General features: G+C 50.1%; 1 protein-coding gene across 7 annotated transcripts in view; it reads left to right on the top strand.

The window, feature by feature from the left end:
* Positions 1-27,057, top strand: part of WSCD2 (WSC domain containing 2) — a 119,449-nt gene that overhangs the window by 54,036 nt on the left and 38,356 nt on the right. For 5 of the 7 annotated variants that reach the window (XM_025474333.3, XM_025474331.3, XM_025474336.3 and 2 more), the window contains exons 2-4: positions 9,892-10,822; positions 22,037-22,151; positions 26,128-26,312. In XM_025474333.3, coding sequence (XP_025330118.1) covers positions 10,444-10,822; positions 22,037-22,151; positions 26,128-26,312 — 679 coding nt within the window. In that variant the 5' untranslated portion in view covers positions 9,892-10,443. Of the gene's footprint in view, positions 1-8,922; positions 9,055-9,891; positions 10,823-22,036; positions 22,152-26,127; positions 26,313-27,057 lie in introns of those variants that run through there. The other 2 variants (XM_049101533.1, XM_049101534.1) reach the window with 2 other exon arrangements.

The raw sequence follows: 27,057 nt of genomic DNA, 5'->3' as shown, positions 1-27,057 counted from the left end.
GTTTTCCCCTGAGCCCCACCTAGAAAGAAATTCTAGAGCCACCACCGATCCAATGAAGGGCCAGGACCTCAGCCTGCCCTCAGCCCTGCCAGTCAACCAACATTTCTTGACACCAGCTCAGCCTTTGAGAGCCAGAGTCCTGGCCATTGTCTCCTGGGACAGGAGGGGCTCCTTGGAGGCCTCCTCCGCACCTCCTCACTGTACATGGTAGGAAACAGGTGTGCAGTTCTGACCTGGTGGAATGGGGTACACGCTCTCCCCAAGCGGTCCTCTGCACTCTGACCCTGCCCACCTGCTTTTGGGATGTGCTGCGGCTCTTTCCCACTTCCCACTCCACACTATGTCCTCTCTGCCTGTGACATTCTCGCCCCAGATCTTCCCAGGGTCTCACCTTTCTCATTGATCGGGTTTCCACTCAAATGCCTTCTCAGTGGGTTCTCCTGCAACTGCTCTACCTGGAGTGGCTGGCTCTCCCCTGCTATTCTCCATCACTAGGGCTTTCAGATAATTTTAATGGACGTACAGCGAGAACAGCACTGTAGGTTAGGATCCAGAATGTACACGCATGCACACACACACACACACACACACACACAGCAAAAGGTTCACAAAATAATACATCTCCTTTGCTGCACGTGAGGCAGTAACAGCTCACTGTTCCCACCTCTCCCATCCTCTCCCCTCCCTCCCTTCCTCTCTCCTTCCTCTCTGTTCTCTGATACCCCCTGTAGGTCTGCCCCTGTGGGTAAACATTCTGCCCAGAACCACCAGAGCCATCCATTATCTCCCCCAGACAATTAGCAACCTATTAAGGAACTCTATGCAAATGCACACTAATTGACCCACGACAGAGCAGCTCCTGGAGAAGGATGACTCCAGATGGCTTAATGATAGGAATTTAGGGCCTTTCTTTAGAAGTCCCACTTGGGGAGGAAAGTGATCTGGGCTCTGAGGAGGGCTGCCAGCTGCCAGTCTGACAGGGGAGGCCAGGGGATGGAGTGAGCTGCACCTTTGGGTCCCTTTCATTGAACCATTGGTCGAGGGGAGCGGTCCCTTCACCTCTTAACCCTCCTCCCTGCTCTATCCCTTCTTGCCGCTACTCTAGTGGGTCTCACCTTTTCAGGTGTAAGATTGCATTCCCTCTTTTTAATAGACTTTTTTAGAGATTTTATTTATTTATTTGACAGAGAGAGTGCACACAAGCAAGGGGAGTGGCAGGCAGAGGGAGGGGGAGAAACAGACCCTCCACTGAGCAGGGAGCCCAATGTAGGGCTCAATCCCTGGACTCTGAGATCATGACCTGAGCTGAAGGCAGATGTTTGCTTTACTAGCTGAGCCACCCAGGCACCCCAGATTTTTACTTTGTAAGGCAATTTTAGGTTTACAGCAAAATTGAGCAGAAAGTACAGGATGCCTCCTGCCCTACATCTGCACGGCCTCCCTCACCATCGACATCCCACACCCAGGGTAGAACATGTGTTACGATTGGTGGACCTACACCAGCATGGCCCTGTCACTTGGAGCCCATAGTTTACATCGGGGTTCGCTCATTGTGGTTGGTGTACCTTCTATGAGTTTGGACAAACCCATAATGACCTGCATCCACCATTGCAGTATTACACAGAATACTTCCCTGCCCTCAGAATCCTCTGTGCTCCCCTCCATTCTTCCTTTCCCCCAACCCTTGGCAACCACTGGTCTTTTTACTGTCTCTCTGGTTTTGCCTTTTCTAGAATGTCCTGTAGCTGGAATCATACAGAACGTAGCCTCTTCAGGTTGGCTTCTTCCACTTACTAAGATGCATTTAAGTAAGGTTCCTCCATGTCTTTTAATGGCTTGAGAGCTCATTTCTTTTTAGCACCGAGTAATATTCCATTGTCCAGATGGACTGCAGCTTATTTACCTGTTCACCCACTGAAGGACATCTCGGCTGACTCCACATTATTACAGTGATGAACAAAGCTGCTGTAAGCATCTGTATGTAGGTTTTTGTGTGGACCTCAGGGTTCAACTCCTTTGGATGGATGCAAAGGAGCACAATTTCTTACGATGGTAAGGTATGTTTAGTTTTGTATGGCTGCCCTTTGAACACTACCTCCAGCTAACTCTTATTGAGTCCCTGCTATATACCTAGCTCCATAGTAAGAAAAGTACCCACATTTTCTCATCCGGCGCTGTCTCCAGGCCTGGGAGGCTGGCACTTAGCCCTCCGTGAGTCAGGGACCCAAAGCTTTCTTGGCTCCTCTGTCTCAGTCTGTTTTCTTCTTCCTCTCTCTGCAGACTAACTTTAGCTCTTTCTTTGGCCATGTGATGACAGCTTCTAGTCCAAGTGACAGGCAGAGATTGTTCCCGTCTCAAATCCCAGCTCCACATTCTGGGGGAGAGGGGGCAAGAATTGATGGGTCAGTTTTATATCTGAGTCCACTTATGGTCACCTGCAATGCCAGTGGGCATGTTTTATGGTATAATCATGGCCGCTGGAGCCTGCCCCCATGAGCAGGGGGTTGGAAATCACTCACTAGACAGACTCACCCCCCAAAATGTGCCCTCCACACCTACCTTGGGTGGTCAAGATTGATCAAAACAACTCACAGAATCTTCATTTTTTTCTGTGAAGTCTGGGCAAATGGTGTTGATCATGAGAAGTGGGGAGATGCTTTGTTGAGTTGGCCAAAGTTGGGGCAGAGTATGACCACGTACTGAGAAATTGTTACGTAACGCTCAGTGGAATGCAGGATTTGGAGCCAGGCTGCTGGAGAGTGAACTCTGCTCCACCACTTCCTAGCCGTGTAATGTTACACAGATGCCTTAGCCTCTCTAAAACCTCAGTTTTCTCATCTGTAAAATGGGGCTGACCAATTAGACCTTTCTTTTAGGATGGTTAAAAGTGCCCGACACACAGTAGGTGCTCAGTAAATGTAAGTACATCCTATTATACGGTGCTATGTATTTTACACACATTAGCTCATACTTTTATACCCTTCCAGTGAGGCAGTGGAGATTGGCCATATTTTGGTAGGTGAGGAAACTGAGTCTCAAAGAGGCAGACTGCTTGCTGAAGATCACACAACCACCGTATGGCTGAAGCAGGTTCAAACCAGAAATGTCTGCCTCTCAATCGGTTCTCCCCTGCTCGTTTCTATTCACTGTGGCCCAGCAAGTTCTCCACAACAAGTGAAGATGGCCATAAAGTTTGCCCGCAGAGCAAGAGGCACTGGAGTCATTACCCAGGGAAACTAAATTTTAATATTTATTTTTAATGGGGACCATATGCTCCTTTTGATTTTTTTATTTAATTACATCATGGCAGATGGCTGGGTGTTAAAGGCCATTAAGCTAATGGCACTTTGCCTTCTCATTTATTTTCCTGAGTTTTGGGAAAGATGAATGATAATGGACGCGGATGGTGAGCTGTGGATGCTGGGTGATGGTGGGTGAGTCTCGTCCTAGGAACGGAAGGAAGGAAGTATGGGGGCTCTGAGACTCTTCTTGGTGCCTGTGTGAGCCTGGAGCAAGGTTTTGCCCGTGGCCACAGACACAAATGTGCAGAATCTTGGACACTATAATCCCACTTCTAGGACCCCCAAAGCAAGTCTGTATGTACCAAAGCACTCATTGCCCTTTGCACAGAGTGGCCAAAAACGGGGGAGCCAACCCAGCAGGTCCACTGTGGACACAGTGGCATCATTACACTGTGGACACCTATGAAGGAAGGATATATCCCAGGGGTGGGGGGGAAGTCCATGGACCATATAGGGGTGTGAAGTTCTTCCCCAGGGTTAGTTGGGTTAAGAGAATTCTATATTCCTAAAGACCATGAGTGGAAATCATGAGACTGGCAAATAATTTATAATGGTCTATTTGGGGCTATTTCATTACTTTTTACACTTGCCAAAAGAACTTTGATTAGACTGCCAGAGAATTGTTTGAGGGATGGTTTCCCGTGTCTCCAAGCTCAGGAAGGATCCTTCCATGAGGCTGAGATTCCACTGAGAGGGAATGGGTAAGGGGGAGTTAATTGTTCTGGTGCTCTACTTGGTGTGTGCCCGTGTATCACGACACGGAGGTTTAGACAGTTAGGCACTTGAATTCATGCTCCGTGTCTTGCGAGCTGTGTGCTTGGGCCAATCACTTCATCTCTGTGAGCCTTGGCTTCCCCATCTATAAAATGGGTATAATCATAACTGTGTCTACAGCATCCTGACTCTTTTCCTTCCCTGAGTGGGGAAGGAAAGACAGGGAAGGGAAGAAACCAACAGGGTGTGCTGTCAAGTCAGCTATCATGGAGGGAAACTGAGGCAGAGTCCCTCCAGGGAGAGTGAGGGAGTCTCTTTAACTCAGCCTGACAGTTACCCTATCACAGGGATGAGGGAACTGGGGCATTTACACCCCAGCTCCCATCATTGCTTCCAAATGGCATTTGGGAGTTAACTCTCTGGGTTGGGCACATACGAAATCTGTTAAAGATCTCTCAGATTGGTGGGACTCCCTGTCTTTCCTTCCCCACTCAGTGGTTGAGCGTCTGCCTTCGTCTCAGGTCGTGATACCTCGGTCCTGGGATCGAGTCCTGCATCAGTCTCCTCACAGGGAACCTGCTTCTCCCTCTGCCTGTGTCTGCCTATGTCTGTCTCTCTCATGAATATATAAGTAAGATCTTAAAGAAGAAAAGATCTCTGAGATTGGCAAAACTGCAAAAGGCTGACAACGTTAACTGTTGATGCCAGTTTGGAGCAACAGGAAGACCCGTACACCAACTGGGGGGGGGGGGATTGTCAGTATAGCCTTTTGGAAAACCAATCAGCATTTCTTTGGGTTATCTTGAGATGCTCACACAGTAGGCTCTAGGAATTCCACTCCTGGGTATACGTACATCCTTCATTCTTGTAGTCGGGTATTAGGAGACCACAAGTTCCAGTGTTTGCAGCAGCTGGTGAGGGGAATTTATTCTACCCCAGCCATACATGTTAAGAATTGACAGAGAAGCTCTCTGCAGGAAAATAAGGTCCTTCTACCAGAAAAAAAAAGGGCACTGGGCAGGCAAAACCACATACATTACCTACAAATTATTCTGATAAGCAGTAGTGGGTAGGTGACACTTGCCCACATGAACTCATTTGGTCCTCACACAAATCCTGTGAGAATAGTACTATGATTTCTCCCATTCTACAGATGGAGAAACTGAGGTACAAAGAGGTTAATAATCACCTCCAAGGTTCTCAAAGGGATTAAATGGCCCAATGGGGATATGATGCTCAGCACAGTGCCTGGCACAAAGTAAATGCTCAACAAATACTGGTGATTTCTGTCTGATGATATTCTTATCATTAGGCCAGTACTAAAATTTCATCTCTGGTCTGGGCTTCCGGTTTTCTGGAGAGCCCCGAGTGTGTCTCCTACCCAGAGTGCAAAGATATCAAAACTTCACAAACCTGATTTATTGGGAGCTCTCTCTTGGCTCCCATCCAAGCTCGGATGTCTCGGAGGGGTCAGCTGATTCCTGGGGCTGGTGCCCTCAAGTCAAGTTCTAAGGGCCAGAGAGGGGGGGGGCACCCCTGCCCAGACTCACGGGCTTCCAGCCAGACCTACCTGCCCCCACAATCTGGAAGGACAGCTCCATGGCCCCCCCAGGGGAGAGAGCCATGGGGCAGTCTGTACCTCCTATTTTCCCTGCCTGCAGGGCAGCTCTGCCCCGCCAGTCATTTTCTTGGCAGCTCAGCACCAGCGGTTCATTCGCTGCTAAAAATAGGCTGTGTTTAGACACTCTGAGGCTCCAGCTGGAAACACGAACTGCAGTAAGTAACCAAATGCTACCATTCTTGCAAAGGGGGCCTCTAGCCCTCACCCTTGTGGAGACTCACGCCAGCCCTGGGAGGGAGGCAGGCTAGGGATCAGTTCATCCGCCACATTCAGTGGGGAAACTGAGCTCAGAGGATTCTTATGCAGAATGGAGAGGGATGGAGCCTGAGAGCTCATCGTGAACACCAACTCCAGCCCTGTGGGCTGCCACTTCCGACCCTCCCAAGATCCCAAGAAGAAGACTCTCTGGTTGGCCCATTTCATAGAAATCTGCAACTCACAGAGGGGAGGGCACCTGTCGGGGTCTCACACCAGTTAGTGACAGGTGAGAATGTTGCCGGGATTGTGGTTTCCAACACGTAATGGGCACACAGAGACGGAGAGGTGAAGGCCAGCATGTGCCCCCAGCTCAGGGATGTAGATGCGCCGTCTGTGGGCTGGGGAGAACCATCACCTGCCTCGGGGGTTGCTGGGAGGGAGGGGTTTGTGAGAATGTTCGCAAAGTCTTTGAATGCAGTGTCCAGCATGTAGTAGGTGTTCAACAAATGGCACTTGGTTTTGTTGCCCCATTCCCTCTGAGGTTAGAATTTCTGTCTGGAGAGAGAGACAGAGGGAAAGAGACAGAGTAGTCTTCGAGGGTTCCCTTGGGGAGGTGGGGCTGCAGCTGAGTGGGGAACCCTGAACCCCAGGACCACCCAGAGCTGAGAAATGGAAGTCACCATCTCCACAGAGCCCTGAACATTGTCCTCTGAGGCTGTCACCCGTGTCCTGATGTCAGGGTTTCGGTTTAAGCCCCCAGGGGAGGTCAGAGGCCTGACTCTTTTTCAAGAATTTCTGGTACCTCTTGGGGACCTTCAGATGCTGGGGCTCACATGAGGAGAGAACAGACAGGGCCCCCCCACCTCTGTGGATCCCAGGTTCCCGGGGGGGCTCTCCCTCTGGGCCCCTCCCTCCCGGCCCTGGCAGGGGGCCATGCGTGGCTCAAGTCAGCCCTGCCCCCGGTTCCCTGGAGGAGCCCCTCCTCATCGCAGCCCCTTCCCGGGTGGGGCCCCTTCACTCCCCACATCACCCATGCCTTCGTCTCTTCCTGTTCCCTGCCAGCTTCTAATGAGCTCATTATCCTCTTAAAACCCATTTGGCACCCACTTAGAGAAAAGATGTGTTGAAATAGAAAAGAACGAGAAGGGAACAACAAAAAAGGACTAGACCCAGAAATATCCTCAGAGAGACAAAAAGCCACAGGGAACGTAACAGCCAGAATCTCTGCCGTCTCCACGGCAGCAAATGTGCTGCTGAGGCAAATGCCTTTGAAGGCTGCTCACATGTGCCCTTGAGAGGAGTGGGGTGGGGGAGGGGGGTGTGTGCTTTCCTGGAGCACCTACTGTGTGCCAGGCAGTGCCTTCCTACCTTTTAAAATACAGTCCTCCCAGAAGTCGTATCTTTTGGGAGGTGTCAAGATTCTTATGCCCACTCTCCAGGCGAGGCACTTTGGTGGGCAAGAACAGGTGTTGACCCAGTCACATACCTGGTGGGTGGAAGAGGTAGGATCTGAACCCAGATCTGTCCACCTCCGGAGCCCATGCTCTTGGCTGTCTGCTTCTGAAAGGGCTAGTGTCCCCCTGTCTCCATCCCCATGATGGCTGCTGGCTCTTTCTCAGCCTGGCCCAGCTGCAGAAACATCTGGCAGGTGTGTAATCTGCATGGAATACGATGGGTCACCACCCACTGCCTAGCAGTTTTCAAAGCTGATAAGAAATTGAGCTTTCTAAAGTGTCGGTGTGACCATGAAACTTAAGTGGATCCACACGCATACAGTAAGAACATAGTCCAGACTCCCGAGCTTGGTGTTCAAGGCTCCTCACAGCTGTGTGGCCCTGGATAGATTAGCTAATCTCTCTGAGCCTCATTTCTATCTTCTGTAAAGTGGCTATAGATCTCCCTCATATAATTGTTTTAAGGATTAAGTCAGAATACGTTACGTGTTCAGAGAAGTGTCTGGCACATAATAAGTGCTCAGGAAACATTAGCTATTAATATTAATTGCTGCTCTGTGTCTACTACAGGATTTGTCACTATCTAGTATAGTGATTCAGTATGGTGGTTGATTAAATTGCTGTCTCCCTCAGTAGACTGAATTCTCTGGAAGTAGGACCCTGGATTCTTTATTCCCGCATCCCAAGCACACACAGTAGGCAAGCAACACACAGTTTTGAATGCATGGAAGAACAGGTAGAGGGATGGGTGAGGGGAGAGCTGTATGGATGAATGGGCGGGTGTAGTTCAGATGGATGGAGAGGTGAATGGATGGGTTAATGAACAGATGAATGGTGGGTGGTTGGATGGATGGGTAGGTGGATTGATGGATAGATGGATTAAGGAATGGACGATGGATGGATGGATAGATTGTGACTTAATGGATAGATGAGTAGGAGAACTGATGGATGGATGAAGGAATGGACAATGGATGGATAGATTGTGGCTTAATGGATAGATGAGTAGGTGGATTGATGGATGGATTAAAGGATGATGGATGGATATATTGTGACTTAATGGATGGATGAGTAAGAGGACTGATGGATGGATTAAAGGATGATGGATAGATAGATGGCTTGATGGATGAACAGGTGGTTTGATTCCACAAAAGCATGGATATGGGGCTTTTGGATCTGTTTCAAGTGCCTAGAACAATAACTGGTGCATAGTAGGAGCTTAGTACTTCGTCCCGGAATGAACAGAATGGCATATGGAGGACTGATGAATTCTACCTTGAACCACAGTTAAAACTCCCATGCTGCTCTGGTTGGGAGGGGCTGTTACCATTCAGGACCTCCAAAGCCTGCCAGGTAATCCTGTGCCAAGATTGTCACAAGGCCCCCTGCTGGTGATAATATGAAATCACATTGGCCTGAAGGTGTATTCTGTTTCCTAATTTACATTCTGTTTTCATCCTGGCTAATGATCCTTAATGTTTACTCATAAAGCAGTGCCCTTGGGCCTCTGAGCCCATCGCCTTTACCTGAGGGCACCTTGTTACACCTGTAGGTTTTCCCTTCTACCAGAAAGTCTGGTTTGAGAGGTTCAGATCTCCATATGTTACCAGGCTCTCAGGTGATTTTTTTTTTTTTTCCTCAGGTGATTTTGAATCAGATGCTCCTTGGACCACACTCTGAGGGGCCCCCTGTTAAAGAGTGAGCCACTGGGTGACTGGGAGACAGTGGAGATGGGCTGCTGCTTCAGGGCCTCTCTCTGAATCTCCAGGTGATACCCAGTCCATGTGGGACAAAAGCTGAGTCACAAAGGCAGTGGTTGAGAACTGTGGTTTTTGGATTTGGACTGTCCTGGGTTGAAATCCCAACTCCACCACTCACTGGCTATGTGTCCTTAATTTCCTAATCTATGAAGTGGGGAAATTGTTACCTCCCATGGGAACACTGGGAAGAATGAATGGGTGACACATGTAGAGGGCTTGGCACAAAGCTGGACATACTGTAGATGCTGAGTAAATGCAGAGGGAATGACCATGTTGCTAAATAATCCTGATTTCTTTTCCTTTTCTTCCTTGGATAGAAGAGAGAGGCTACAAATTTGATCTCCCCCCTTTAGAATATGAGCCCTGTGCAGGGAGAGAACTTGATGTCTCTGGTTCACGGCTTTATCTCCAGAACTTAGCACAGCACCTGCTACATAGTAGGTACTTGCTATGTATTTGCTGTGGGGGAGAAAATGAATTTGATCTGGTTTAGAATCAGCAGGATCCAGCAGGCAACTCTAGGAAGTACTTTTTGGACTTAAAATAATTCGCGAATTAGTGTATATTTGACACATACGTAGGAAGTGCGGGGCATAAGAACTTGTGTTTGTCCAAGATAAAGCTTGTCTCCAAACATGGGCCCAGTAGGAGTCAAGGCCCCAAATTCCCAGTTTGGTTTAAAGAAAAAGGTGGTATGCTGGAAGACCTGGCATTGCTGGATGCTTCAGCATTGGTTGCCTCCCTTCTCTTGGGCCTCTGCTTCCCCCTTGGGAAGGTTCAGAAACCCTTTGAGCTCTGGCCTCTGTGAGGGGGCTTCTTAAGCCTGTGTCTGTGCTGTTTTGCAGGTGGCAGCCTTGAGGCTTAGAGCTTGAGCTGATGGAAGGTGACCAGCTTCTGTTTTCATGAGGTGGACACTGAGCTTGGCCCCCAGCTTCAGAAGGAGCCAGAAAACTGCTTTGGGTGAACTCATCCAGCCCTCACGGTCCCGAGGAGCTGAGAAAAAAGGCGAGAAGTGAGCTGCAGTCCTGGTGGCCGACCAAGTTCTCCTATGATTGCTGTGGTCAGAATTCTTCAGGAACTCCCTGATACAAAGAACAAGATGTAGGAAAATAAGACCAACTCCTGGGCGTTGGGCCCCTTTTGTGGCCCAGAGAATCTCACCTTGACCGGAGGGCTTCATTCACTTGGCCTCAACCAAGTGCTAGACTTGGCCTCCTCTTCTGGTTTTGGGACGTCACCTTCACAGAGGGAAGAAGACTGCAGACCCCCAGGGGTTCCATCTCTAAGGGAAGCTTGGGAAACGCAGCCCCCTCGCTCCCCTTGTGGAACACTCCCCTCCCACTCCACCCCAACCCCGCCAGCTGAGCCCCAGCGAGCCAGTCCGGAATGATCCTGCTATGGCCAAGCTCTGGCTCAGATTCCAGCGGTACTTCCGCAGAAAGCCCGTGCGATTCTTTACCTTCCTGGTGCTCTACCTGACGGCCGGGAGCCTGGTCTTCCTGCACTCGGGCTTTGTGGGCCAGCCTGCTGTCTCCCAGGGCCAGGCCAGCCCCGCCGTGGGGGTGCCGGCCGAGGGCGCCGAGCTGCCCTTCTTGGGTGACCTGCATCTGGGCAGAGGCTTCCGGGACACGGGTGACGCCTCAAGCATCGCCCGCAGGTACGGACCCTGGTTCAAGGGCAAGGACGGGAGTGAGAGGGCCAAGCTGGGCGACTACGGTGGAGCCTGGAGCCGAGCCCTCAAGGGGAGGATCGTCCGGGAGAAGGAGGAGGAGCGAGGTAAGAGCGGTAGGCAGGGACGGTGGCCAAGGAGAGTGGGGGGCTGAGAAAAATACAGTAACAACTCCCAGGTCTCAGTGTTTAACAGGAACCAGCTGCCATACAGCTAGAGCTACCAGCATGCCAGGGGGTTCACTGTCACCCCCATTGCAGAGGAGAAATTCAAAGCTCAGATTAAGTAACTTACCCAAGGTCATGAAGCTTGTAAACAGCCAAGCATGGATTTGAACCCTACCTCTGTCAAGATTTCAAAGCCTGACACTTCCTTGCAGCCTTTTTAGTCTCGTTAGATAAATACACATGAGGATGAAAGCAGCACCTTCTGAGCACTTACTATGTGCCAGGCACTTTTTTAAGCACTCTGTGTGCATTGAATTGTTACTACAATTCCGTGTGGAAGGTGCTGTGGTACCCATTTTAGGGATGAGGAAACCGAGGTACCAGGATCCCAAGGCTGCATAACTAGTAAGGGGCAGAGCTTGTGTTCTACTATGCCACCTGTCGGTCCGGCTTGCTGGATGGCTTAGGGGATGGCACTTGGAGGGTGTCACTGCCATGGTCATATTTCCGTGCATTTTCTTACCCTTTCAGTCACAAAGCTCTTTGTGAGTGTGGTAACTTGTCTGATTTCCACTGTGCCCCATGGACTTGAGCAAGGAGTGTGATCCTATGCCCAGGTCACACCTCTGGAGACTGAGGCTTGGTGAAGGGAGACCCTTGCCCCCTGATGGTCTCCCAGAGTCTGCTGAGGTCTGCCCATTGTCTGCCAGCATGTGAGAGAGGAGCCCACAACCCTGCAGTTCTTGAGATGAACACAAATGCATGTTTTGGGAATCCAGGCCAGATGGTTTGGGAAAATCCACCACGAATCAGGACAAGAGGAAAACCTCCCCAGCCTCTGTGTTCCCTGCCACATGTCACATTTCCGTGGTGATTCAACTCCTAGAAAACCCCTTCTCTTGCCTTGGAGGGAAGCAGGATTGGTGGCAGGGACTCACTCCAGGGGAGCACATTCCCCTGCTTCGGTCCCACCCTATACCTGGCTCCGAGGCCATCCAGGAGATCCCACCTTCCCACCCTCGGGGATTTCCTAGAATCTGCCTCTTCAAGACCCCAGCATTCACAGGGAGGTGGAGGAGAAGGTGGGGGTGGTGCCAGAAGAGACTGGGGAACTTGGATTCATAGTCCAGTTCCATCCCTGCCAGCTGTGTGGCTAGGCAAATGGCTTTACCTTCCCATGCTTTTGTCATGGGTTTTTTTTTTATTTTTTATGTTTTATTTGTGTGGGGGGCGGGGGCAGAGACACAGGCAGGGGGAGAAGCAGGCTCCCTGTGAAGAGCCTGATGCAGGACTTAATCCCAGGGCCCCCAGGATCATGACCTGAGCTGAAGGTAGATGCTCAACCACTGAGTCACCCAGGTGCCTGTAGTTTTGTCATTTGTAAACTAGGGGCAGCGGCCCCTCCTGTCTGGGGCTTTTCCTGAAAGCTCACTGAGACAGTGGTTATAAAAGCACTTGGCACATACTAGGTTCTTAAAGGTGATCAGGAAATTCCTGTGGATCTACCTGCAGAAGAGACCCCACTTTGTAGGCATGGATGAGGTGTGAGGTGCTGCATTGATGGAGAAGTCATGAAGTGGCTTCTCTTTCCTTCTCCACACACCTGACTTTCCCCCACCACTCTCAACTCCTTTCAGTAATTTGCAAGCTCCAAAGTTTGTTAGAAGCCCACATCTTAGGATACACTGTAATCCCACTTAGGATAGATTCCAGAGTCTCCTACCGTGGTCACCTCTTCAACCTTATCTTGGAACACTCTCCACTGCCCCTCACCACCCCACCCTGCCCCACTGTCCTTCCTCTTCTTCGCTGAATGCACCAAGCCCGTTCCTAATGCAGGGTCTTTGGCCAGTTCTTTTTGTGTGGGATGCTCTTCCTCTGTATCTTTCCATGGAGCCCTTCTTCCCTTCCTTTAGACCCCCAGTCTAACTTTGCCTTTCCATAGAGGCCTTCCTAAGTAAAATGGCCCCACTTTGTATCTGGTCACAACCATATCCCCTGGTTTTATTTTTGTGACAGCACTTACCACCATCCAGAAGCATCCTGTTGATATGTTTGCTTCCTTGTTTGTAGTCTGCCTCCCCTACTTTAGTCCACTACCAGCTCCATGGGGGCAGAGCCCTATTCCCCACCCCCACCCCAGGCTGTTTGTTCAGTACCTGGGACAGCACCCGACACTGACATGGTGATCATACTTCTTGAATGAATGGAAGATTGGATGGACCCATGAATGAATGAGCATCCCTCAGTCTGGAGTGCCTCCAAAGGTCAACTCCACTCTTTCTCCAGCTCTCATCTTTGCTCACTTCCAGGAAATTGTTCCTGATCTCCCACCAGGCTTGATCAAATGATCCTCCTTCCTCTCTGGTCCTTGTCAGGGTCCTTAGGTGAATCTAATTACCTGTGCTTGTCAAGGTTCTGAATAGAATATGAATTCCTTCTGGTGTAGTTGATTCAAACAACACTCACAACACCTCCCAGTTGTTGTGAGAATGAGCTCTCACTGCCACCACTACTAGCAATTACTACCATTTCTTAAATACCAGCGCCACACCAGCCCCTGTCCTGTTTGTTTTTGATGTATTAAAGATTTTAAAATTTTTTTATTTATTTGAGAGAGAGAGAGAGAGAGAGAGAGAGAGAGAACATGAGCAGAGGGGGAGGGGGAGCGAGAGAGGGAGAAGCAGACTCTGTGGAGCAGGGAGCCTGACACAGGGCTCAATCCCAGGACCCTGAGATCATGACCTGAGCCAAAGACAGATGCTTAACCAACTGAGCCACCCAGGTGCCCTGTTTTTCACATATTATTTGAGTGAAATGATATACGTAAAATGCTAATCACATCTCCTGGTTCGTGATAATAGGTCACTTAATAGTTGTTGTTCTTCTCAGTAGTAGTAATAATAGCTACTGTCTATTGAGTGATCATTGTGGGCTAGACCATGTTGTAAATTGCCTTATTTAATTTCACCAATTTAATTTCAGCAATTCAGAATGTTAGAGACCACTGTTATTCTGTTTCACAAATGGGGAAAATTTTAAACTCAGAAACCCAGGTTACACGGGGAAGTGAGAAACTAAGATTTGAAACAAGGTTCATTGAATTCCAAAGCTGGCGAGCCTTTTCCTATACCACACTAACCCCTGTGCCCCCTGGAAATCGTATATATTTTACAAAATGTAAAGAGAGAAGGAAGAGAAAATAAGAAAGAAGCCTGGAGCCTAGAGCTCACAGCAGGCAGCCTTTGGAATCAGGCAGCGTTATTAAGAAAACACAAATCCGGCCTGTCCTTGATTAACTTATTCGGAGTTCAGCGAGGAAAGACAACGTATTAGATTAACGCTAATAAAAACAAGACGCTTCTCTGACCTGATGCTGAACACATTTGGTTTTTCTCTGAAGCTGGCAAGGGCTCTGCTTGATGCAGTGATGCGGGACTTGAGCTGTAAAGGATTCAGAACCCATCACGGGGTGGGAGGGGAGGGAGGCCCTGCTCCCTGGCTGGCCTGGGGCTGGGTGAGAAGAAGTCTGACTTCGCGAGTAGAGCTGGCGCCTACAGTATGCCATGCACCTTGCCGGGTCCTTTACGTAACTGCCCCCCCCTCCGCCCCCCGAGAGAGCCTGAGCAGCCAAATTAGGGCCCAGCTTCCAGTTCTGCAGCTTGCTGACTGCAGCTTTGGGCAGGTCACTTCACCTCTCTGAGCCTCTGTTTTTCTTTTGGGGATGAGAAGTGCATAACAGTAGACGGCTATCAGATGATTCTAAAAGATAAATTGATTGTGTGCTAAGTGCTGGGCACTCTTCCAAGCACTTTGTACCTATTATATCACATAATCTTCACAGCAACCCAGTGAGGTGGACACTGTTACTAACTTCATCTTAGGGGGGAGGAAACTAAGGCGCAGAGAGGTTGAGTAATTTGCCCAAGGTTGTCCAGTAGGAAAAGGGAGTAAACTAGCAATTTGAACCTTGCTGGTCTGAGTCTTAACACCTGAACCTTAACCATCATAGCAGCTCACTTCTCGGTGTACAGGAAGTGCTCAGCACAGAGGCTGGCATTCAGTAAGCACTTAATGTATGCCAGTTATTACTATCAATACTGTAATTCTGCAGAAGAAAACAGAGAAGCAGATGTGACTTGCCTCAGGTGACACAGCTAGCCATGTGCAGAGCCCATACAGAAGCCAAATCCAATTTGATTTTGAAGCCCGGGCATGGGGAGAATTGGTCTGCACTTCTGGGAGGAATAGCAGAGCACCCATTCCTCGTCTTCTTCAGCTGAAGATACAATCTCTGCAGCCTGTCGAGGGTCTAGTCTACATCAGAAACTGCATCAGAACCCTCAGCTTTATACCAGGCAGCAATTGAAGCCCCATCACAGATAAAAAAACAGAAGCTCAGAAAGGTTAAGTGACTTACTCAGTGTCACACAGCTGCTAAGAGGCAGAGGTGACTCCCAATCCAAGTCTGTCTATAGCTCTTATTCTTAACTGCTGAGCTATACATTCCCATCTCCCTCCCTCCCTCCCTTCCTCCCTCCCTCCCTCCCCCATCCACCCCTCCACCCATCCATCCCTCCATCCCGTATTTATCACATACCTAACTCAAGTAAAATGATACATTTGTATGTTTAAAAAATAGCTTTGTTCTGACTCTCAAAATCACACGTGGTCATTGTAGAAAAATCAAAATGCACAGAGAGATGAAAATAAAAATGGCCCAGAGCTTCATCTACCTGCAGCCACAGCCAACACTTGGTGTTGTATCCTACCGTCTCTTTCCTTCATGTTCGAATTTCCCAGGCACATGTTGTATTTATATAGCATTGTATCTTGCTTTTCCCCGTGCTAGCACCTTTTCCTGGTGTTAAAAATCCTTCTACATTGCACCTCAATTATTTCTAATTTGAAAAAGTAGTGGACAGTACCTGGAGAATTGCTTAGAAAAGTGTTACAGTGGGGTGGGCCAGGGGATGTGGCATCCTAAGGGAAGGATCCTGTTCAGCCATGGGGTGTATCATGGCTGCCTTCTTGGAGGAAGAAATTGTTGAGCTGAGTCTGTAGGACTTGTAGGCTTTGACGGGAGTGAAGGATGCCTCCCTTCTACCCCATGGAAGCCTGGGTGTGAGCAGAAAATTTCATTCTCTGCACTGGGAAACCCAGACAGTGCTGGAGTGGTCATCTTGAAGGATGGAGAATCCAGGGTGGCAGAGAAAATGACTCTTGAGTCTCTGTTCTGTGCCAAGGCTCAGTGTATAGGTTAATCCTACTGACAATCGGTTTGAACAGTACCCGTTGTATTACTGCTCTGGGTCTACTATAACAAAGGAGCAGGAACTGGGTGGCTTAAAGCAACAGAAATGTATTCTCTTGCAGTTCTGGAGGCCAGAACAAAATCAAGATGTCAGCAGGGGTGTGCGCTCTTAAAGACACCAGCAGGGGAACCTGCCTTTCTCCTAGCTTCTGTCATCACCAGCAACCCTTAACATTCCTTGGCTTGCGTCTGCAGAACTCCAGCCTCTGCCTCTCTTCACATGCCTTCTCCTTGTAGCTGTCTTCAGATGGCCATCTTTTTATAAGGACACCGGTCCTATTGGTCGCCCTGCCCCCACTCTGATAATGCCCTCATACCTTCAAGAATCACATCGACAATGACCCTGTTTCCAAATAAGATCACATCCTTAGGTTCTGAGCTCAGGGGCTCAGCTTTTCTTTTGGTTGGGGGTGGGACACAGTTCAGTCCATCTCACTTCTTCCTTCCCAGTTTCCACGCAGAAGAACAATACCTCCAACAGCTTAAGTCCCATTGCAAGGCTACTGCGAGGTCAGGTCCAGACCCCAGATTTGGTTGACTCCAGACCTGGGCTTCTTCTAGCACATCGTAAGGCCTCCTGTTTGTGAATCGACTCATGGACAGTAAATCAGAGGAATACAGATCAGTTCATATTTAGTTATCCTTTTAACAAATTACCTTTATTGAAGAGAGCAAAATTTCTTGAAGATTAATTGAAGCCAAAGGAAAAAGGAAAGAGGGGGGAAAAATGCCAAACCACAGTCAGGAGGACTCTTCCAGATGCCTGCGCTCTCCCGGGCTTACCCCTCACAGGGTCCTGTGCTGGAGATGAATAGTACAGCTGGGACAACTCTGCCATTTCAGCAATATTTGGATAGCTACCGAGATGAGGTGATAGATTGTGTGAACTCGGCCATTTATCCCCCCTCAAGTGGCCCATGATTTTTTTAAAGATTTTATTTACTTATTCATGAGAGACACACAGAGGCAGAGGCAGAGGGAGAGGAGAAGCAGGCTCCCAGCAGGGAGCCCCATGCGGGACTCCATCCTAGGACCCGGGAATCACACCCTGAACCAAAGGCAGACCTCAACCACTGAGCCACCCAGGTACCCTCGGCCCGTGATTTTGTCCGTTTCACATACGTCACGTCCCCCTCATCTTGGAGACATTGTGCCACCACAGCAGGATATGAAGGCAGGGCGCTGGGGAAAACACTGAAGCGGGTTGGCAGGAACCACACTGACAAGGTCAGCAGGTGGCAGGTGCTGGATGGGTGGGTGGGGCGGGGGATCATGGTCATGCTGGCTACAGCCTGCACGGAAGGGTCAGTGGGGAGGTACACACCAGCACTTGCCCGGGATAGGAAGGTAACTGATTCAGTGTTTGTTTCCTGACCCACAGAGCTCAGCCCGTCCATCCGGTCAGTGTAGCACGCCCATGTTTCTCCAGGGCATTTTTTTTAAAAAGATTTATTTATTTATTTATTTATTTATTTATTTATTTATTTATTCATTCATTCATTCATTCATTCATGATAGACAGGGTGGGGGGAGAAGCAGGCTCCATGCCAGGAGCCTGATGCAGGACTCAATCTGGGGACTCCAGGATTGCACCCTGGGCCAAAGGCAGGCGCTAAACCACTGAGCCACCCAGGGATCCCCTCTCCAGGGCATTAATGAGGGACCATTTATCCTCTCTCCATCCCGCTGATGAGGAAACAGAGCAACTTCTGTTCCTCTAACAAACCTCTGAGCATGTGCTGTAGGAGACATCGCAGCCTGATGCCTGGCCTGGTGGGAGGGACAGAGAGGAGGTGGCACAGCATTTAAAAGCCCAGGCTTTGGGGCAGATGGACCTAAGGTCAATTCCCAGCTCTCTTCTAGGGGACCCTCTTTCCCCTGCCCTTCCCTGGGTGGTCTCACTAGCAGGGACAGAGATGTCCTCCCAGGCCAAGACTCGCTGTGGTACACAGGAAGGGACAGCTTTGGGAACAGACAGGCTTGGGTATGGATTTGGTCTAGACCCTCACAGCTGGGTGGATTCATCAGCTTAGCTGGAGGACTGACATGTGACTCAGTGCTACTCTGGTGGCAGGAGACAAAAGCCCATCTCGAGCCAGCTTAAGCCAAAGAGAAAATGCATTGTGTCTTGTCACCCAACTACGGAAGGGACTGGCATTTCAGAGGAGTGATTTGTGTCCTCTGTTTCTTTGTGACTGCCCTCTCTGGTTGCCTCATTCTCCCAAAACAGCTGACTCTGGTGCCAGGGATCCTGGCTCTTGGTGGCTCTGGGTTTAGAGACTGCCAGCGCCATCACCTAAGGGAAATAGATTTCTTTGTCCTAGCTTTGATCTGTAGGAGTGGGCCATGTGCCCTTCCCTGGAGTGGTCAAGCCGTCACTGGCTGGTGGGAGGGATGATGTAATTGGCCCTGCCAAGGTTAGGGTGAGTAAGGTCGGTTAATAATAATAATTTTTTAAAAAGGTGGTGCTTTGAAGGTGCAAACAGTATCATGACAGCCCATCACTTCACTCCAAAGAGGACACGTGTACGTACATATACATGTACACTCTCACCGTTGTTTAATTTCATCTAGCACGATCCACTATCTCAGATACAGCCAAATGCCCCTGCCCTCACCCTTAGGTGAGACCATCCAGAGCCACAGCACATGAAACTTCAGGCCCAGCATATCGGAGCAGTAGCGTTTCTCCCCATCACGTCTCAATGTGGCTCTTAATGATCCTGGGCCAAGAGGAAGAGGTCCCTCCCCACAAATAAAACGAGTGAGGACAGACCTGGGTTTAAAATTTGCGAGAGAAACTTACAGGATATAGGAACTTGGGCAGATTTCAAAGCTTCTAATTCTACTTAGAAAAGATGAAAAACAGAAGTGGTGACCAGTCAGAACATATGCCAGATGCCAAAATGCACTCCCTTCTAAGGCAGGCAGGTGTAATTGTCATTAGGATCAGTTTCCTCACCTATAAAATGGGTTAATGAGAAGCGTCTGAGGGTGTGAATTAAAAAAATGCTAAGCAAAGTTAGCCAGAGAAAGACCTATACATATGATTTCACTCCTACATAGAATTTCAGAAACAAAACAAAGGAAAAAAGGTGAGAAAAACCAAGAAACCAACCCTTAGCTATAGAGAACAAACTGATGGTGACCAGAGGGGATGGGGGGGGGGGTGGATGGGGGAAATTGGTGATGGGGATTAAGAGTACACTCATGATGAGCACTGAGTAATGTACAGAATTGCTGAATCACTGTATTGTATACCAGAAACTAATATAACACTGTACGTTAACTATACTGGAAAAAAAATTAAGTTTATTTATTCATGAGAGACACACAGAGAGGCAGAGACATAGGCAGAGGGAGAAGCAGGCTTCCTGCAGGGAGCCCGATGTGGGACTCGATCCCGGGACTCCAGGATCACAACCTGAGCGGAAGGCCACTGAGCCACCCAGGTGCCTTTGGACTTAAAAGTTTAAAAAGTCTAAGAAATTTAAAGAAATGGCCCATCGTAGATAGCATATGGTAGGTGCTCAGTACATGCCCCGCCACGCAATCTTTTGATCTGACAACAAAGACTTCCTGCTGCCAAAATAACCTTTTCCCCCTTCCTCTCTCCCTCCTCCCAAGCCCCTTTTCTCCCCTCCTGCCCTGCTCCCCGTACAATACATCCCAGGACACTGTCCCTCAGGGAACTATCGAGGCCGAGTTGGTGTGATGCCCTTGCCAGAGGGTCTGCCTCTCCCGGCTCGGGTGCGAATGGCACCGACGCCCCGGTCATGGGGCCAGGACTCCCTCTGTGACAGGAAGGACCCACGTTGTAGAAGAAGCAGTGACAGGATGTGGGCTTCTCCAGAGCGGTCACCATGTGATGCGCCTGCTCCAGGGAAGCAATCTTTCTTTTAAAGGACAGCTCTTAGTCTTATAAAAGAAACTCAGAGTGATCAGGACAAGGCCTATCTCCTGATAGGGGCTGACAGATTCTGCACTTAGTGGGCTGGCATTGGGGGGCACGATGCTTGGGAAGGAGCCTACGCTCACTTTTAGACCCTGTTCACTGCAAGTGAGGGGGGCCCAAGCCCATGGCTGAAACAGACGGCGGGTCCACCAGGGAACGTGACCAAGTGGCCTGTAGTATCTTCCTCAATTATTCTCTGCAACGGCTGGCTACACCCTCCAGATACTTCCAAGGGGAGAAATGGAAAGGGCGCTGGTTTGGGGGATCCCCTAGACCTGGGTTTAAATCTTTCTCTGCCCCCAGTGAGCCCCTGGTTTTAGGACAGCCACTTGACCTCTGTGGGCCTGTTTGGTTATCCGAGAGCATGAACTTGCCGATGCTCCCCGCTTCACTTGGTCCTTGCAAGGATCTCTGGAATCCAGAAGAAGTAAGTGGTGGTTCAGAACATAGGCTCTGCAGCCACATCACCTGGGGTCCACCCTGGCTCCCCGTGGACCAGCTGTGTTTCCTTGGGCAAGTGACTTGACGCCTCTGGCCTCAGCTTCCTCTTCTCTATAGAGTGGGAATATTAGTACTTGTTTTTTTTTAATTTTTTTTTATTATTTATTTATGATAGTCATACAGAGAGAGAGAGAGAGAGAGGCAGAGACATAGGCAGAGGGAGAAGCAGGCTCCATGCACCGGGAGCCTGACGTGGGATTCGATCCCGGGTCTCCAGGATCGCGCCCTGGGCCAAAGGCAGGCGCCAAACCGCTGCGCCACCCAGGGATCCCTGAATATTAGTACTTGTAAGGTCATTGTAAAGATTCAGTGAGACAGTATGTGCAAACTGCTTAGCAAAGCACATGTCCCAATTATAAGAACATACAGGGGGAAAAACACTTGCATAAACTGTAAAGCATGGTCATCACGTGTGAGAAGTACTATTTACCATGAAGTACAGGAACATGTTTACTACTTTAAGAAAACTTTGTGTATAGTTTACAATTGGTTTTTTTTAAAAGATTTTATTTATTTATTCATGAGAGACATTGAGAGGCAGAGACACAGGCAGAGGGAGAAGCAAGCTCCATGCAGGAAGCCCGATGTGGGACTCGATCCTGGGACTCTGGGATCATGCCCTGAGCCAAAGGCAGATGCTCAACCACTCAGCCACCCAGGCATCCCTACAATTGGTTTTTATAAATAATTCAAAAATTTTTGGATGAAAGCACTCACCCTGGCCCATATATATAGGCAAACTGTAAAGTACCTGCAGGTGCTGTGAATGGCCGGATTCAGGTTGCACTCATTTTACCTTTGTGCCAATCATGTGCAAGACACTATGGTAGAAACATTTACACCGATCATTCCATTCTGATCTCACTGGGTTAGTGTTTTCATGCCCACTGTGAAGGAAACTAAAACCTAGAGAGAGAACACCGGCCCAAACTCACTAGGCCAGTGCCTAGAAGTAACCAAAGTAGGAAGAGAATCTAGCCTTTGAGGTATCCAAGACCACATGTCCAAGGAAAGGTAAGTATCTTAATGCAGCTTGTAGAAATAACACGCTATTAGCTGTGTAAGCTCTTCAGAGCCATCTTCATATGGGTCGCATCTGCATGGTGCTTCCTGAGTGCTCCATTGTCCCCATAGAGCCCAGGGGCTTGGCCTTAGCCTTGGCCACAGAAGGGTCCCTTCCTCCCCTGTTGGCCTCTGCTGCCCTTACGGGTCTGGGGTCTGCTAGCCCACATGACCTTCAGTCTCTCGTTTCTGCTTTGCTGTTGGAGCTGGTACCAAAAGGTCAAGAAGGCCACACAGCCAGAGGGACACTGGTTGCCACTGGTTTGCAAACCCTTCTCTGCTTTGTCCTCAGCCAGATCTGACTTTTCTCCTCTCCCCAAAGCCAAGTACATCGGCTGCTACCTGGATGACACCCAGAGCCGAGCCCTGCGAGGCGTGTCCTTTTTCGACTACAAAAAGATGACCATCTTCCGTTGCCAGGACAACTGTGCGGAACGGTAGGGCCCTGACGTCCCACGCTCCATTCATTTCAGCCTCCTTCCTTCTGTGGTGTTCTTCCCTTTTCCACGGAAGGGCGTAGTGGAGAATGAGCACGTGGCCACAAGGAGAGGGTGAGGTAGCTGTGTGTGCGTGTGCACATGCGAGTGCAGGATGGTTCTCGAGTTGGCCAGCTGGAGTTTGTGATCGTGTCCTCATGTGACCCCTGGGCCTAGGTGTGAGTTTGTTTGTACCATGTGCAGCATCGGCAAGTCACGTCTGTAAGCTTAATGTTCATACGTCGTAATCTTTAAGTAATAGTGGTTGTGTGTACAGGAGACTCTGAATCTGTGTGCAAGGGTCCATACTTGGGCTCATGTGTGGGAAAGGCCTTTAGGTGTGACTCTGTGTGAGGGAGGCTTGTATGACATCCATGGGACGTCTCCCAGGGAGAAACTATCACCTGAATCTACAGTGTTTTCCAGTTGAAGGAGACAGTGATGTTCTTGATTAGAACACACACTGGGGGAGGGAGCTGACTCTCCAAGGGTGGGCGAGGCCCCAGAGGACTGGCACATGGGGACGGGACCCTCAGTTCAGGCTTGGGCCCCAGCATTGCCGCCTTGACCCAGGGTGGCTTGTGAAGGTGGCCTGCCAACATGCCCACCTTCCGGACTCTAGCTGCCTGGCTCCGAGGTCACAAACTCCAAAGATCTCAGCTACATGGCTGTAATGGAAATGACCACGTGTGTGCCCGAGGGACTCCTCCCTCTGTCCTTAATTAGGAGAAACACCGTCCTCTTTATAATTCTTTCCCCGAGCCCAGGGCCCTCTCCAACTTGGGAAAGACTCTGAGTCCTTGATGATATCGATTCATTAATGTACCAAACTGTGGAGAGACGTAGGTGAGGTCCACAGAGTTCATGGCCCCGTGGAGTCACAGCGTTGACGAGGAGACAGACCTGTAAGCAGAAGAGGGCCTTGTAGTGGGATGAGAGTCCAGACGTAATGAATCGCAGACTGTGGAAATGCAGAAGGGGCCCCGACCTGCCTGGGATGTCAGGAAAGACTCAGAAGAGGGGATAGCCAAGGTGAGCTTCAGAGGATGAGTCAGACGGACTCACGTAATCCACTTCAGCAAATATTTATTGCTGCCCGGAGGGTGTCTGGGTGCTGGTGATGCAGAGATGAGTCACCCGCAGCCCTGCCTTCCGGGGGCTCCCCCGCCAGCTGGGAAGACTGAGGCAGCAACAGGCTTGAGCAGTAGAAGAGCAGGAGCTTACACATGGTAGCCGTTTGCTCCCTGCCAGGCACTGTTCTCAGCACTTTGCAAATATGAACTCTTAGCAAGAGTTCAAGACCCCCAAGACCCCCAAGGGGCAGAAACGTTATGATCCACATTCCACAGATGAGGAAACCAGAGTGTAGAGACCTCAAGGATGATGGGTGCTGGGCAGAGTGTGCTGTCTAGAGTACAGGGGGCTTGTGAAGGTTGATGGAATGGAGGGCTCCAGAAGAGTTACAAAGGTGAGATCTTGAGTTTTGAAGGGTGAATAGGAGTTTTCTGGGTAGTCAAAGGACAGAAAGAACAGCGTGTATGAAGACCAGAACTCCTGAAACATCCCTCAACGCCCAGCATCTCAGGTGGGCAGGGGGAGGGATGCACAGAAAGTCCAATGGGAGTTGTCGGGAGGGAGGGGAAGCTGCGGGGCTGGCTCATGCCCGCGGACACAGAGTCTTGAATGCCATCTAAAGCATCTGGACTGGCCACGGACAAGGGGGAACTGCTGGAGGGCGTTAATCAGGGGATTGGTGGACATTCATTCAACAAATATTCATTAAACACTTTTTGCCAGGTTTTGAAAGGATGAGGTAGGTTGGGGGGACCAGATAATCTAGGACAGAGGTCTTCAGCCTAGGGTGAATATCTGCATTACCTGGAATCCTATAGATTGCTGGATTCCATTCCCACTTTTTTTTTCCCATTCCCACTTTCTGATTGAGCAGGTTGGGGCCACGAGAATTTGCATTTTTCGTGAGTTCCGAAACAGAGACCATACGGACTCTGTGGGTTCTGGGTGCATGGTTGGAGCACTGCTGCTCTGATTTTCACATGCAGCTACACATTAGAATCACAGGGCCGATTAAATTAGACTCTCTGGAAGTGGGAACCAGGTGTGGCATTTAAAAAATGTTCCCCAGGTGATCCTCATAGCTGTCCATGTTCAAGAACCACTGATAGGAGGGTTTGTAGGTTGAACCAAGCCATCTGGAAGCTTCTCTGTGTGCAGTGGAAGCCCCTGGGGGCAGGGGTGGTTTAGAGAGTGGAGAGGTGTGATCTGTTTTAATTCTGGAAAGATTCTTCTGGCAAAGGCCACAGCAGGGACATCAGGATTAACAGCCTGAAGCCCTCCCAGAGACCACTGGAGACCCTAACGACAGCAAGGCTGACTCCATTTCCTATTCTGTTAGTCATCCATCGCTGGGCAATAAATTATCCCCAAATATAGCGTCTTACACCAGCAGACATTTATCATCTCACAGAGTGTTTGAGTGCCAGAAACTGTGATCTGGAAGTAAGATTAGCCAGGTGATTCTGCCTCAGTGTCCCCAAGAGCTCGTGGCCAAAATATGGCAGGGACTGTAGCCATCTGAGGGTATGGACATGTCTGGTGGATCCCCTTCTGAGACAAGCACTCCCAGCTGGCACCCGTGGGTCCTCACTGAATGGACGAGTCCTTACCCCACGGATGTGTCCTCACTGCATGGACGTGTCCTCACTGCATGGATGTGTCCACAAGGCCTGCTTGTGTGTCCTCCCATGGCAGCTGTTCTCTGCCCTCCCTGCTGTGCACCATCCAAGGGAGGGAGCAAAGAGGAGGCTACCACTTGCTCTGGAACCAGAACACCTACTGGAAGGGTTTTTTTTTTTTTCTTTTCTCCTTGGGAATGTTCCTTGTATCATGAGAGGGGCCCAGGGCACCCCAGAACCCAGAATTCAGAGAGACAGGAAAACTGAGACAAGACAGGTGGAGGACAGGCTGGCCCAGCTCCAGGATTTCAGTGGGGTTCAGCCACCCAAGATGCCCATTTGGTTTAAGCTGGTCATGCTGCATCTGCCTGGGTGAGCTTGAGCAGAGGATGGCAGGTGGCACCTGGGCTGCGGAAGTGTGTGGAGGCATGAGTCTGCCCCGGTCCGTCGGTCCATCTCTCCCGTGTCCCTTGGGTGTCCGGAGTGAAGACTTGAGCTGACTGCTCCCCCTTGGGCCTGCCCCGCATGGCCAGGGTTCTGCAGGCTGCTGTCCCACAAGCCTTCCTGGTTCTGAAGAATGCCTCAGAGGCAAGAGGGCTGAACCAGGCTTGTCCTAACCCCCTCTTGTCCTCTGTCCCCAGCCCCTGTAGCCGAGCAGGCGATGTCTCATTTGTTTATAGAATAGGTGTCCACTGAGAATCCTCTTTAGGAAACAGTCCCATGGCTATGGGAAAAAAAAAAAAGTTGAAAACCTTGCAGTGCCTGGATTTTTGTTTGTTTGTTTGTTTTGTTTTAGGGGAAGGAATTTTTTCCTGAGCTGGATATGTGACCTTGGTTTAGCCATCTTCCAAGGGGATCTGAGAGTTCCTGCCTCCTCCCTTTGTTCCAGCTCTTCTCAAGGGGCATGGAGGCATCATCCCTAGGGGATGTTTCCTGGAATAAAGGGGCTGGACTCTACAGATAGAGTTAGTGCGGCTCTACACTGATGGAGCAAGAGAATGGGTTAGAACAGAGGGACCCCAGGCTCTGAGGTGTGTGTGTTGTCAAGTATGCCATGTGTTGAAGTGTATAAGGTGGGTGTCCGTAGGACACGGTGTGGCCACGTGGGTAGGTGTACGGGGAGGAAGGCCGGGGGTGGTCCCTGGGGGGTCCTGAACCCCAGAGTCCTCCCACCTCCTTTGAATCTCCCAGTCCTGGGGTCTGCATGGTGGCAGCTGCCCCCGCCTGACCGCAGCCTTCCCCAGGGGTTACCTGTACGCCGGGCTGGAGTTCGGTGCCGAGTGCTACTGCGGCCACAAGATCCAGGCAACAAATGTGAGCGAGGCCGAGTGTGACATGGGGTGCAAAGGCGAGCGCGGCAGCGTGTGCGGCGGCGCCAACCGCCTCTCCGTCTACCGGCTGCAACTGGCCCAGGAGTCTGCGCGCAGGTGTACGTGAGTCTGCCCCCGCCCCCCCCACGCCCCGCCACGCCCATTCTGCGCCCTCTCCGTGGTGTGCTGCTCCCTGCCCTGCACCTTCCGTGGCTCCCCAGCACCCCCGCAGCCCAGCCCCACCCCAACTTCCACCACAGCCCTTGCAGAGTCCTCTGCTCCAGCTACTTTGAGTGTTTCCCCCCACCCCCACCCATGTCCTCTCCCTCCCACTCCGAGCTGCCTCCTGTGCCAGCTACGTCCTCCTCCTCCCGTCTTCCTCCCTGACACAGTGAGCTAGAGCCTGAGCCCGAGGGCCTTCGTGATGTTCTGAAAGCATATTGCTGTAACGGTGATGCAGACAAGGATGATGACCATACTGATGGCTAGAGCAGGCACTTGGCCTTTTTTTTTTTTTAAGATTTTATTTATTTATTCATGAGAGACAGAGAGAGAGGCAGAGACAAAAGCAGAGGAAGAAGCAGGCTCCCCGTGGGAGGCCATGTGGGACTCCATTCCAGGACCATGGGATCAGGACCTGAGCCAAAGGTAGACACTCGACCACTGAGCCACCTAGACATCCCCACTTGGTCCTTTTTCTAAGTGCCTTATGCGGAGTAGTGCATCCTCACAGTGACCCTAGAAGTAGGCAGTTATTCTCTTGCTCCCATTTTATAGACTGAGAAACTGAAGGTCTGTGTCACATTAGCCACAGAGGATTTAAACCAACTCCTGAGCCTACGTCTTTAATGCTTCCAGGGATGG

Source organism: Canis lupus, chromosome 26, assembly GCF_003254725.2.
Source record: "Canis lupus dingo isolate Sandy chromosome 26, ASM325472v2, whole genome shotgun sequence".
In the NCBI taxonomy this organism is placed as follows: domain Eukaryota; kingdom Metazoa; phylum Chordata; class Mammalia; order Carnivora; family Canidae; genus Canis; species Canis lupus.
Note: the sequence above shows the minus strand (reverse complement) of the source record. Positions and strands in the feature narration are given on the sequence as shown.